Source organism: Salmo trutta, chromosome 15 (genome assembly GCF_901001165.1).
Source record: "Salmo trutta chromosome 15, fSalTru1.1, whole genome shotgun sequence".
Classification (NCBI taxonomy): Eukaryota; Metazoa; Chordata; class Actinopteri; order Salmoniformes; family Salmonidae; genus Salmo; species Salmo trutta.
Window position 1 is genome coordinate 56,094,901 of NC_042971.1, and position 13,074 is coordinate 56,107,974.

A 13,074-nucleotide genomic window follows, 5' to 3' on the forward strand; every position below is an offset into this window, starting at 1 on the left:
CACTCTACCTCTCTACTCTCTCTCCCTCTCCCTCTCTACTCTCTACCTCTCTACCTCTCTACTCTCCCTCTCTACTCTCCCTCTCTACCTCTCTACCTCTCTACCTCTCTACTCTCCCTCTCTACCTCTCTACCTCTCTACCTCTCTACTCTCCCTCTCTACCTCTCTACTCTCCCTCTCTACTCTACCTCTCTACTCTACCTCTCTACCTCTCTACTCTACCTCTCTACCTCTCTCCTCTCTACCTCTCTACTCTACCTCTCTACTCTACCTCTCCTCTCCCTCTCTACTCTCCCTCTACCTCTCTACCTCTCTACCTCTCTACTCTCCCTCTCTACCTCTCTACCTCTCTACTCTACCTCTCTACTCTACCTCTCTACCTCTCTACTCTCTACTCTCCCTCTCTACCTCTCTACCTCTCTACTCTACCTCTCTACTCTACCTCTCTACCTCTCTACCTCTCTACTCTACCTCTCTACTCTACCTCTACTCTACCTCTCTACCTCTCTACCTCTCTACTCTCCCTCTCTACCTCTCTACCTCTCTACCCTCTACTCTCCCTCTCTACTCTACCTCTCTACTCTACCTCTCTACCTCTCTACTCTCCCCTACTCTACCTCTCTACTCTACCTCTACCTCTCTACTCTACCTCTCTACTCTCCCTCTCTACCTCTCTACCTCTCTACCTCTCTACTCTACCTCTCTACTCTCCCTCTCTACTCTCCCTCTCTACCTCTCTACCTCTCTACCTCTCTACCTCTCTACTCCCTCTCTACCTCTCTACCTCTACCTCTCTACCTCTCTACCTCTCTACGATACCTCTCTACCTCTCTACCTCTACCTCTCTCTCTCTGACTGATGTAGCCAGTGGGCTAGCCATGTGTTTCTATGTTGTGTAGCCTGTAGTTCCTGTAGTCAGCCAGCCTCAGCCTGCTGTACTTTTCTCTGCCTGAACTGGCTAAGCCTGTATAATAGTGAGACAGAGACTACGTCCCAAATGACACCCTATTTCCTACATAGTGCCATACAGCTCTGATCAAAAGTAGGACACTATATATGTGATATGGTGCCATTTGGGATGCATTCAGATAAAGAGCTGCTCTTCCTCAGTGTGCAGTGACCTGATTTTCCCTTTTCCCTCCTTGGAGAAAGATGTCTCCCTCCACTGACTTCTTCCATTCTTCCAATCCCCCCCCCCCCACCATGTCATCTTCCAGACAGTCCAGACCCCCACCATGTCATCTTCCAGACAGTCCAGACCCCCACCATGTCATCTTCCAGACAGTCCAGACCCCCCCATGTCATCTTCCAGACAGTCCAGACCCCCCCCCCATATCATCATCCAGACAGTCCAGACCCCCCCCCCCCATATCATCTTCCAGACAGTCCAGACCCCCCCCCCCCCCCATGTCATCTTCCAGATAGCCCAGACCCCCCCCCCCCCCCCCCCATTTCATGTTCCAGACAGACAGTCTAGCCTGGTTGGGGCACAGGGCCTCCACTGAAACACACACAAACAAACACACACTACATACAGAGACAGAATTCAGCTCAGCCCTATCTATGATACGGTATCATGTCTCCCAATGACTGAAAAACTCTCTACGACTCTAATGGTGTCTGTCTGTCTGTCTGTCTGTCTGTCTGTCTGTCTGTCTGTCTGTCTGTCTGTCTGTCTGTCTGTGTCTGCCTTCCTTCCTTCCTTCCACAGGTCAGCAGGATACTGTACAGCTTCGCCACGGCCTTTAGGCGGTCTGCCAAGAAGACGCTCCTCTCGGGCTTGGCTCCACCCCTGACGCCAGACAGCGACGTCTTCACCTTCACCGTCAGTCTAGAGATCAAGGAGGATGATGGGAAAGGGACCTTTAGGTACGGTGCATCACAGCCATGGCATCTATCTTATCAATCTGTACACTAGGGTCATTGTCCTTAGTCTCTAGGTGTGGTATGGTACATTAGGGTTCATCATGGACTGGATGGTACATTAGGGTTCATCGTGGACTGGATGGTACATTAGGGTTCATCATGGACTGGATGGTACATTAGGGTTCATCATGGACTGGATGGTACATTAGGGTTCATCATGGACTGGATGGTACGTTAGGGTTCATCGTGGACTGGATGGTACATTAGGGTTCATCATGGACTGGATGGTACATTAGGGTTCATCGTGGACTGGATGGTACATTAGGGTTCATCATGGACTGGATGGTACGTTAGGGTTCATCATGGACTGGATGGTACATTAGGGTTCATCGTGGACTGGATGGTACATTAGGGTTCATCGTGGACTGGATGGTACATTAGGGTTCATCGTGGACTGGATGGTACATTAGGGTTCATCGTGGACTGGATGGTACATTAGGGTTCATCGTGGACTGGATGGTACATTAGGGTTCATCGTGGACTGGATGGTACATTAGGGTTCATCGTGGACTGGATGGTACATTAGGGTTCATCATGGACTGGATGGTACATTAGGGTTCATCGTGGACTGGATGGTACATTAGGGTTCATCATGGACTGGATGGTACATTAGGGTTCATCATGGACTGGATGGTACGTTAGGGTTCATCGTGGACTGGATGGTACGTTAGGGTTCATCGTGGACTGGATGGTACGTTAGGGTTCATCGTGGACTGGATGGTACATTAGGGTTCATCATGGACTGGATGGTACGTTAGGGTTCATCGTGGACTGGATGGTACATTAGGGTTCATCGTGGACTGGATGGTACATTAGGGTTCATCATGGACTGGATGGTACATTAGGGTTTATCGTGGACTGGATGGTACGTTAGGGTTCATCGTGGACTGGATGGTACATTAGGGTTCATCATGGACTGGATGGTACATTAGGGTTTATCGTGGACTGGATGGTACGTTAGGGTTTATCGTGGACTGTATGATAAATGTGGGTTTATGTTAGAACATCGATCTCATCAATCTGTACACTAGAGCTGTCATCATCTATTTGTCGCGTGTTTGGACGTTTATGTATGGTGCGGGAAGCAGGGAACCGAAAGGTCACTGGTTCGAATCCCTTAGGAAGCAAGGTGGAAAAGTCCCAGCTCTGGCTGGGCCATTCAAGGACATTCAGAGACTTGTCCCGAAGCCACTCCCTCATTGTCTTGGCTGTGTGTTTAGGGTTGTTGTCCTGTTGGAAGGTGAACCTTCGCCCCAGTCTGAGGTCCTGAGCGCTCTGGAGCAGATTTTCATCAAGGATCTGTCTGTACTTTGCTACGTTCATCTTTCCCTCGATCCTGACTAGTCTCCCAGTCCCTGGTGCTGAAAAACATCCCACAGCATGATGCTGCTGCCACCACCGTGCTTCACCGAAGGGATGGTGCCAGGTTTCTTCCAGATATGACGTTTGGCATTAAGGTTAAAGAGTTCAATCTTGGTTTCATCAGACCAGAGAATCTTGTTTCTCATGGTTAGAGTCCTTTAGGAGCCTTTTGGCAAACTCTAAGCGGGCTGTCATGTGCGTTTTACTGAGGAGTGGCTTCCGTCTGGTCACTCTACCATAAAGGCCTGTTTGGTGGAGTGCTGCAGAGATGGTTGTCCTTCTGGAAGGTTCTCCCATCTCCACAGAGGAACTCTGGAGCTCTGTCAGAGTGACCTTCGGGTTCTTGGTCACCTCCCCCGATTGCTCAGTTTGGCCGGGCGGCCAGCTCTTGGAAGAGCCTTGGTGGTTCTAAACTTCTTCCATGTAAGAATTATAGAGGCCACTGTGTTCTTGGGGACCTTCAATGCTGCAGAAATGTTTTGGTACCCTTCCCCAGATCTGTGCCTCGACACAATCCTGTCTCGGAGCTCTACGGACAATTCCTTCGACTTCATGGCTTGGTTTTTGCTCTGACATGCATATAGACAGGTGTGTGCCTTTCCAAATCATGTCCAATCAATTGAATTTACCACAGTTGGACTCCAATCAAGTTGTAGAAACATCTCAAAAATGATCAATGGAAACAGGATGCACCTGAGCTCAATTTCGAGGCATTGCTTTGTCATTATGGGGTATTGTGTGTAGATTGCTGCAGATTTTTTTGTTGTTGCCATGTTACAGTTAAAGCTGTAATGTAACAAAATGTGGAAAAAGTCAAGGGTTCTGAATACTTTCCGAAGGCACTGTACTTACTGTATATTACATTAGAACATTTTAGAACGTCAATGGCCTCATTCTCTCATCAATTTGTTGCTTATTTACAAGGTTCTTTCCCCCTCTCAAACCACACCAGTAACTGAATTATCTCTACTGAAATGTATGGCATTCAATCTCACTCCCTGAAAAAAATATGCCCCTTAAGTGAACAAGGAAATTACAAAAATAGAAGTGTCTTTTTTTCTTTTGGAGTTCTTTCTTAGAAGTGTAGACATGCTTCCTCTAATTTATCACCCTGAGCAGCAGCCCGGCCGTCTCTGCTCTGATACCCTGGTTTCACAAAGAGGCTTATTCACCAGCGGAGCGACACTGGCCCAGGCCAACACACAGACACATTCTCCTAGGATAGGAATCCATCACTACTGGACCGGAGATCAGACAGCCTGGTTCTGCTCATCAGACAGCCTGGTTCTGCTCATCAGACAGGCAGAGAGGATAGTCACTGACTGTCACAGGGTGACTCTGGACATGCCCGCGTGGAATGGAAAGGGAGTGCGGATGCTCTTCAGGCAGGCATAGGCCCTATTATTAGTCAGCTCTGGGCTGGGTTGTATTTATTTTTTGGATGAGAGCAGGATCTGGTCTCTAGAACTAATGGCTTCTCCTCCAAGGCTCTGTCTCAATTGCTTAAAAATGTGTCTTGTCCTCATCTCCTCCCTGTCATTGTCTACAGTGTCTTCCTGTCCTCCCCATCGCCTCATCATCTGCACTGATTGGTGGAGTTTGGTGGAGGCTCATCAGTTCTCTCAGATCAGAGTGATGGAGGAGAGGACAGGGGCCGTATGTATCAAGTGTCTCAGATTAGGAATGCTTATCTAGGATTGTGACCTGATCCTGGATCAATATTCCTTCTCTTAAAACATACTGCCCCAGCTTTTTATGGCAATTAAGACATAGCCCTCTAACCCGTCCTTCTCCTCCGGGTCTGATGGGGGTTGTTTCCGATTCCCACCAAACAAGTTACTTCCCTTAGCTCACAAATAGCCAAATACTACACTGGTTGTTTTGAAAACATAAAAATCCCATTGCTTATTTTTAGACGGGCATATTTCCTCCTCATTAAGCCTTGGGTTGCTTGTTTGTGGAATGCTGAGATCTAAGAGCAGCGTTCACACGCTAGCTAGTAATACACTAGTCATTACCATGTCACGCTCCAGGAATTCCAGAACAGACACTACAACTGCAGTACTCAGCAAATATGCAAAGATTGTAAAAAATATTGCTGAGTGTGAAGAGCTGAAATGATCCTTTTTAAGGAACTTGGACTGTCTTACCGTTCAGTCTTCACCCTCTAATATGGTGTTTATTAGCAAAAGTATCGGTTTTGTTAAACGTGTATTTACAGAATTACTCTTAAACCGGGTGACACTGTTTTTATTCTGCAGAGTATCTTAGTGTATTTACGATCTCACATGCTCGTAGCTCCTGTGTGGTGTATCTAACGGCATGTTACTTTGTGCTGTGGAAATTCTTAGTGATTTGTGTAATATATTTTGGGTGGAGGAGTCAGGCTTTGATCAGGTTGACTCATCTATTTCGGCAGACATTCAAAACATTACGATTCAAAACAGAATGAATGATCAGTGCTCGCGTCATCACGTTAGATCAATGAAATGCATAAACAAATGCAAAGTGGGATATTATCATCATGCGTATGGTATTGCGAATTTCATGTAGCTAAAGACTCTCAGGGCAATGAGGCAAGATCTCTCCCAATCCCAGCCAAAGCATTTCAGAGAAACTTCTCTTTATCTTCCAGCGCTGTGGCGAAAGACAAAGACAAGAACAGCTTCAAGCTGCGTCCGGGAATGGACAAGAAGGTCTTCATCTGCGTACAGCAGACGTCCAATAAGGAGCTGTCTATAGAGAGGTAACACACACACACAACACAGACATGACCCAGTCCTGCCACCTCGGAGACTTCTCAGTCTGGATGTCTCCCTGGTATTCATAACAGGCCGTAATTCAGTTCTAATTGATAAACAACCGCTGTTTAATGTCTGTCTGTTTCCGAGCTGAAGTGTCCCAGTTCAGCCATGAGAATTAGATGGATGTTTCTGTTCTGAGCCTGCTAATTCTCTATGGTTAATAACGTTGTTTTGAACCACCGTCGTCTCATTTCCATAGCTCTTTGTTATTTAACACTTCCTATACTGGGCTGGAATTGGAGAGCTCTGTTATCCTCTGTTTTATGAAGGATATATAGCTAGCTAGCCTGATACTATGTGGGAGATGAATCAGCTGAGGCTTTCCACCTGGTTCCACTCTTATGAGGTGTGTGTGTGTGTGTGTGTGTGTGATCTGTGCTTCCGCTCTGTGCGTGTGCTCGTGTGTGTGTTCTGTGTGTGTGTTCCAGGTGCTTTGGCCTACTGCTGAGCCCAGGGAAGAACGTGAAGAACAGTGACATGCACCTGCTAGACCTGGAGTCGATGGGGAAGTCCTCCGATGGGAAGTCCTACATCATCACAGGGAGCTGGAATCCCAGCACGCCCCAGTTCCAGGCTGTCAACGAGGAGACACCCAAAGGTACGGCAGGCATCATGCAGTGGTGTCCCTAGCTTGTTATGTAGCGCCAACTTAACATTGCTATTTGTCCCGTCTGTATATGTCCCCCATTCTAAGTATAATGACCCCAGATATTTCATAGCCAACCGTGACCCTGGCCGTGACCGTGGCTGGCTCTCTGGCTGATGTCATCTTGCTACATAGCTACGACCACAGCTACTGTACTGGTCATATCGAGGATATTTGTGTTCCAGATAAGTTAATTTACAGGTCCACAACCTTTAAGGTTTACATTGATGAGTGTTGGGTTCAAGGACCTGATCACAGGTTATTACATTTGTTGTTTGATTTATTTTTTGTTCCAAAATGTTTTTGTTGTACTTTTACCCCTTTTTCTCCCCAATTTCGTGGTTTCCAATTGGTAGTTAGTCTTGTCTCATCGCTGCAACTCCCATATGGACTCGGGAGAGGCGAAGGTCGAGAGTCGTGTGTCCTCAGAAACACAACCCAGCCAAGCTGCACTGCTTCTGGACCAATGCCTGCTTAACCCAGAAGCCAGCAGCACCAGTGTGTCGGAGGAAAAACCGTACATCTGGCGACTGTGTCAGCGTCCACTGCGCCCGGCCCGCCACAGGAGTCGCTAGAGTACGATGGTACAAGGACATCCCCAAACCCTCTCCTAACCCGGACAACGCTGGGCCAATTGTGCGCCGCCCCATGGGTCTCCTGGTCGCGGCCGGCTGCGACAGAGCCTGGACTCTAACCCAGAATCTCTAGTGGTACAGCTAGCACTGTGATGATGTGCCTTAGACCACTGCGCCACTCAGGAGACCTCGCCTGACCACAGATATAAGGGTTTCTTTAAGGGTTATATTAATGGCGATTATGGGTTATGTCAAACAGATACGTTTATCTACATGACGACGGCGGTGGACCTGGTGATCACTGAGGTGGAGGAGCCGGTTCGTTTCCTGCTGGAGACCAGGGTCAGAGTCTGCTCCCCCAACGAGAGGCTCTTCTGGCCATTCAGCAAACGCAGCTACACAGAGACTTTCTACCTGAAACTCAGACAGGTGAGAGCTTCTACCTGAAACTCAGACAGGTGAGACAGAGCTTCTAGCTGAAACTTGAGACAGAACTTCTAGCTGAAACTCAGACCGGTGAGAGGTTCTAGCTGAAACTCAGACCGGTGAGAGGTTCTAGCTGGAACTCAGACCGGTGAGAGGTTCTAGCTGAAACTCAGACCGGTGAGAGGTTCTAGCTGAAACTCAGACCGGTGAGAGGTTCTAGCTGGAACTCAGACCGGTGAGAGGTTCTAGCTGGAACTCAGACCGGTGAGAGGTTCTAGCTGAAACTCAGACCGGTGAGAGGTTCTAGCTGAAACTCAGACCGGTGAGAGGTTCTAGCTGGAACTCAGACCGGTGAGAGGTTCTAGCTGGAACTCAGACCGGTGAGAGGTTCTAGCTGGAACTCAGACCGGTGAGAGGTTCTAGCTGGAACTCAGACAGGTGAGAGAGATCTTCTAGCTGGAACTCAGACAGGTGAGAGAGAGCTTCTAGCTGAAACTTGAGACAGAACTTCTAGCTGGAACTCAGACAGGTGAGACAGTTTTAATCACTTAATATCTGACATCATCCTCTATTTATAGTCATTGTACCTCACTGAAACCACTACTCATTTTTCCTGGCTTTTATTGTTGTGCTATTAATAATATTTATTTTTATGACACTTAAACATTAGTGGCCGGTTTCCAATGGATAATCTACATCGAACATACCTTTTTAGTGTTCGTTTATGTCAACCCAACATGAATTGTGAGAAGGCTCTTTTAGATTTTCTTTGACAATGTAACTGCTAGTTAAAGTGGTCACCTATTGTCTTGATCTTGTATGTGACTCCATTTCCCTCCCCCTTCCCAGAGAGGGACAACAACACCATCCAATGCTTTTAGATCCATGACAGGAAGGGTGTATGTGACTCTTTGCCCATGAAACCGGTTACCTATTGTCTCGACCCTGTACATGACTCCTTTCCCACCTTCCCAGATGGAGCGTAAGAGGAACAAGGACACCCTGTACGAGGTGCTGAGCCTGGAGAGTGAGTTAGAGAGGGAGAGGAAGAAGACCACAGCCAGCCCCAACATCCTGCAGTCTGCCTCCCAAGGATCCATGGTGCCATCGCCCCCCGAGGATGACGAGGAGGAAGGTGACTGACTGAGCTACCATACATGTAAAAATCATGTATCTTTTAGCAGAAAGTCCCATTGAGGCCAGAAGACCTAGTTCCCATTACATTGATATTTTAGTAATTTAGCAGACGCTGTTATCCAGTGGATTCAACAAAGGTTTTGGGCTCCCGAGTGGTGCAGTGGTCTGAGGCACTGCATCTCATCACTGGTTCGAATCCAGGCTGTATCACATCCGGCCGTGATTGGGAGTCCCATAGGACGGCACACAATTGGCCCAGCGTCATCCGGGTTTGCCCAGTGTAGGCCGTCATTGTAAATATGAATTTGTTCTTAACTGACTTGCCTAGTTAAATAAAGGTGAAATAAAAAAAATCATAATAGGGCACATAACAGGCTGGCTAGACAGGAGACAAACACGGGGGGGATAGACCTAGCTGTCATACATCAAGACTAGCAAAGTGCAAACTGTACAGGGAGTAGAATAAGGCACAACAGACAGAGAGAGAGTACCAGCCAATCCCCAAACAGACAGGGAGAGACTACCAGCCAATCCCCAGACAGACAGGGAGAGACTACCAGCCAATCCCCAGACAGACAGGGAGAGACTACCAGCCAATCCCCAGACAGACAGGGAGAGACTACCAGCCAATCCCCAGACAGACAGGGAGAGACTACCAGCCAATCCCCAGACAGACAGGGAGAGACTACCAGCCAATCCCCAGACAGACAGGGAGAGACTACCAGCCAATCCCCAAACAGACAGGGGGAGACTACCACCCAAATCGGAGTATGCAAGCAGAGTTGAGCAGTCAGAAATCCTGCTCATCACTCATGGAGCGATCTCTGCGGTTCACATTACATGTCATTTTTTTAAACATTTTAGTAATTTAGCAGATGCTCTTATCCAGAGCGACTTACAGTAGTGAATGCATACATTTCATGCATTTTATTTCATTTCATGCATTTAAAAAAATATATTTGTTTTGTTTTTTGTACTGGCCCCCCGTGGGAATCAAACCCACAACCCTGGCGTTGCACATACCATGCTGGCGTTGCAAACACCATGCTCTACCAACTGAGCCACAGGGAAGCTTAAATAAAAGCTTATTTGTCACGTGCGCCGAATACAACAGGTGTAGACCTTACAGTGAAATGCTTACTTACAAGCCCTTAACCAACAGTGCAATTTTTAAGTATGAAAATCGGTATTAGGTAAACAATAGATAAGTAAAGAAATGGTTCGTTTGATGCTTCGTCTGAAGGCGTAGCGGGATTTCTTATAAGCGTCCGAGTTAGAGTCCCACTCCTTGAAAGCAGCAGCTCTAGCCTTTAGCTCAGTGCGGATGTTGCCTGTAATCCATGGTTTCTGGTTGGGGTATGTACGTACAGTCACTGTGGGGACGACGTCATCGATGCACTTATTGATGAAGCCAGCGACTGATGTGGTGTACTCCTCAATGCCATTGGAAGAATCCCGGAACATATTCTTGTCTGTGCTAACAAAACAGTCCTGTAGCTTAGCATCTGCGTCATCTGACCACTTCTTTACTGACCGAGTCACTGGTGCTTCCTGCTGAAAACCGCTCTAGGCTTCCAAGAAAAAAAACTGCCGCTCTGAATTCCCTTGATTTATTAATATCACAATTTAACCAACACCCATCTATTTTTGTGACTACCTGGATCTACCATTTGGTTTTGAAGTATTGAAACCAAACCATATGATTTGAATATAAAGTATTTTAATAAACATGAAAAGGTGAATGTAAGAAGTGCTCATATTTTAAAATAGGCTACATGTCATATTAAACAGCATATAAACACTCTAAATAGGTCAGGAGCCAGACAGGGAGACTAAGAAGAAACTACAATTAATTATCTAGGCTATATTATTTCAATTATTTCAAGGCTATAGCCTACAAAGAAATACATTGTGAAGCATTTGTGAGTGCGACACTAGGCTGGTAGGGACATAGAGCGCTCAGCAATTAAACAACATTTAGTTGTATTAAATCACTTTTAATTAAATACAAATTAAATGAAAAATGCCTGATTAGGCTCAGTGTCTTTTTGGGGACAGACACTGAGTGCCTTTGCATTCTTTTTTAGAAACAAGTTTTGCCAGAGTCTGTGGCTTCAGGCTCCTGCGATGGTGCCTGGAGAGCAGGCCAGCAGCAGAGAATATCCTCTACACTGGCAGAGCCACTCCTCAAACAGACAGGGAGAGACTACCACCCAATCCCAAATCAACCAGGTCGTGTTCAGTAGCGCACATCATAGCAAAACGTTTTGAAATAGAAAATAGAAATCTATATTTTGTTTTAAAGGTTCAGCTGTGTGGATTTTCTGCCTGTCTAATCCTCAGAACTCAACAAGTGCCTAGGGGGTAGGGGAAAAGTACATTACATAGGCTGGGGGAAGAGGCTAGGGATTGAATTGGGATAGAGCTACAGAGACAGGAGTGCAAGAAGGGTTATCATTTACTCCCCCTAGCACTGCTTCAGCAGAAAGAGGCTATTCTCAAGAAAGTTTCACTTGCAATAATTGTCATATGTGGTTGTTTTAGGTACTTTTAAATTGATATTTGCTCTGGATTACACCATATGCTAAATGACAAAAATATAAATGTTGGGTTGGATTATAAAGACGGGCAGGTGGGGAGGGTTGCTCAGACGATCACCTTCCTCCTCGTCATCGTCAAGAGGTAATGGCACCATAGAGCAATGGGAGGGTTTACTTGCAATTATTGTGATATGTGATTGCTTTACCTACTTTGTAACCTTTATTTAACCAGGTAGGCCAGTTGAGAACAAGTTCTCATTTACAACTGCGACTTGGCCAAGTTAAAGCAAAGCAGTTCGACACAAACAACAACACAGAGTTACACATGGGATAAACAAACTTACAGTCAATAACACTAGAAAAAAGTTAGTGAGGGACATATAAGTCTCCAACTTCAGTGATTTTTGCAATTCGTTCCAGTCATTGGCAGCAGAGAACTGGAAGGAAAGGTGTCTAAAGCAGGTGTTGGCTTTGGGGGTGACCAGTGAGATATACCTGCTGGAGCGCATGCTACGGGTGGGTGTTGCTATGGTGACCAGTGAGCTGAGATAAGGTAGAGCTTTACCTAGCAAAGACTTATAGATGACCTGGAGCAGGTGGGTTTGGCTACGAATACGAAGCGAGGGCCAGCCAACGAGAGCATACAGGTCGCAGTGGTGGTAGTATATGGGGCTTTGGTGACAAAATGGATGGCACTGTGATAGACTACATCCAGTTTGCTGAGTAGAGTGTTGGAGGCTATTTTGTAAATGACATCGCCGAAGCCAAGGATCGGTGGGATAATCCGTTTTAAGAGGGTATGTTTGGCAGCATGAGTGAAGGAGGCTTTGTTGTGAAATAGGAAGCCTATTCTAGATTTAATTTTCTATTGGAGATGCTTAATGAGTCTGGAAGGAGAGTTTACAGTCTAACCAGACACCCAGGTATTTATAGTTGTCCACATATTCTAAGTCAGAACCGTCCAGAGTAGTGATGCTGGTCAGGCGGGCGGGTGCGGGCAGCGATCAGTTGAAGAGCATGCATTTAGTTTTACTAGCGTTTAAGAGCAGTTGGAGGCCACGGAAGGAGTGTTGTATGGCATTGAAGCTCGTTTGGAGGTTTGTTAAGACAGTGTCCAAAGAAGGGCCAGATGTGTACAGAATGGTGTCGTCTGCGTAGAGGTGGACCATAGAATCACCCGCAGGAAGAGCGACATCATTGATGTATACAGAGAAAAGAGTCGGCCCAAGAATGTGGCACTATTCTCTCTCTGCAAGACTGTTTTTGTGTTTATCTGTTTAGTAAGTCACTATACATACAGCATGTTTTTTTACTCTAACCCAGGCTCAGCTGTGTTGATATGACAACCCTTTGCCTCTGCATCCCAAATGGCACCCTATTCCCTACATAGTGCACTACGTTTGACCAGCAGCTGATGGTAGTAGGGTACCACTTGGGACTTACTCTGTTTTCGTCTCTGGAGCAGAGCATAAAGATGATACATTTATTTCGCAAGATGGACAATAAAGTTGTATTAAATTATATTTTGTCAGACAATGACGAGCCGTTGCTGAGTGGCTCAGGAGACGTGTCAAAAGAGTGTGCTGAGAAGATCCTGGAGACCTGGGGAGACCTGCTGTCCAAATGGTGAGTGACTGACATCTCTGTGGATGTCATAC

General features: G+C 46.5%; 1 protein-coding gene across 4 annotated transcripts in view; it reads left to right on the forward strand.

The window, feature by feature from the left end:
- LOC115149411 (rab GTPase-activating protein 1-like) overlaps positions 1-13,074 on the forward strand; it is a 198,637-nt gene that overhangs the window by 50,164 nt on the left and 135,399 nt on the right. For 3 of the 4 annotated variants that reach the window (XM_029692240.1, XM_029692243.1, XM_029692241.1), the window contains 6 exons: positions 1,712-1,869; positions 5,924-6,034; positions 6,521-6,690; positions 7,573-7,742; positions 8,715-8,874; positions 12,949-13,042. In XM_029692240.1, coding sequence (XP_029548100.1) covers positions 1,712-1,869; positions 5,924-6,034; positions 6,521-6,690; positions 7,573-7,742; positions 8,715-8,874; positions 12,949-13,042 — 863 coding nt within the window. The other variant, XM_029692244.1, reaches the window with a different exon arrangement.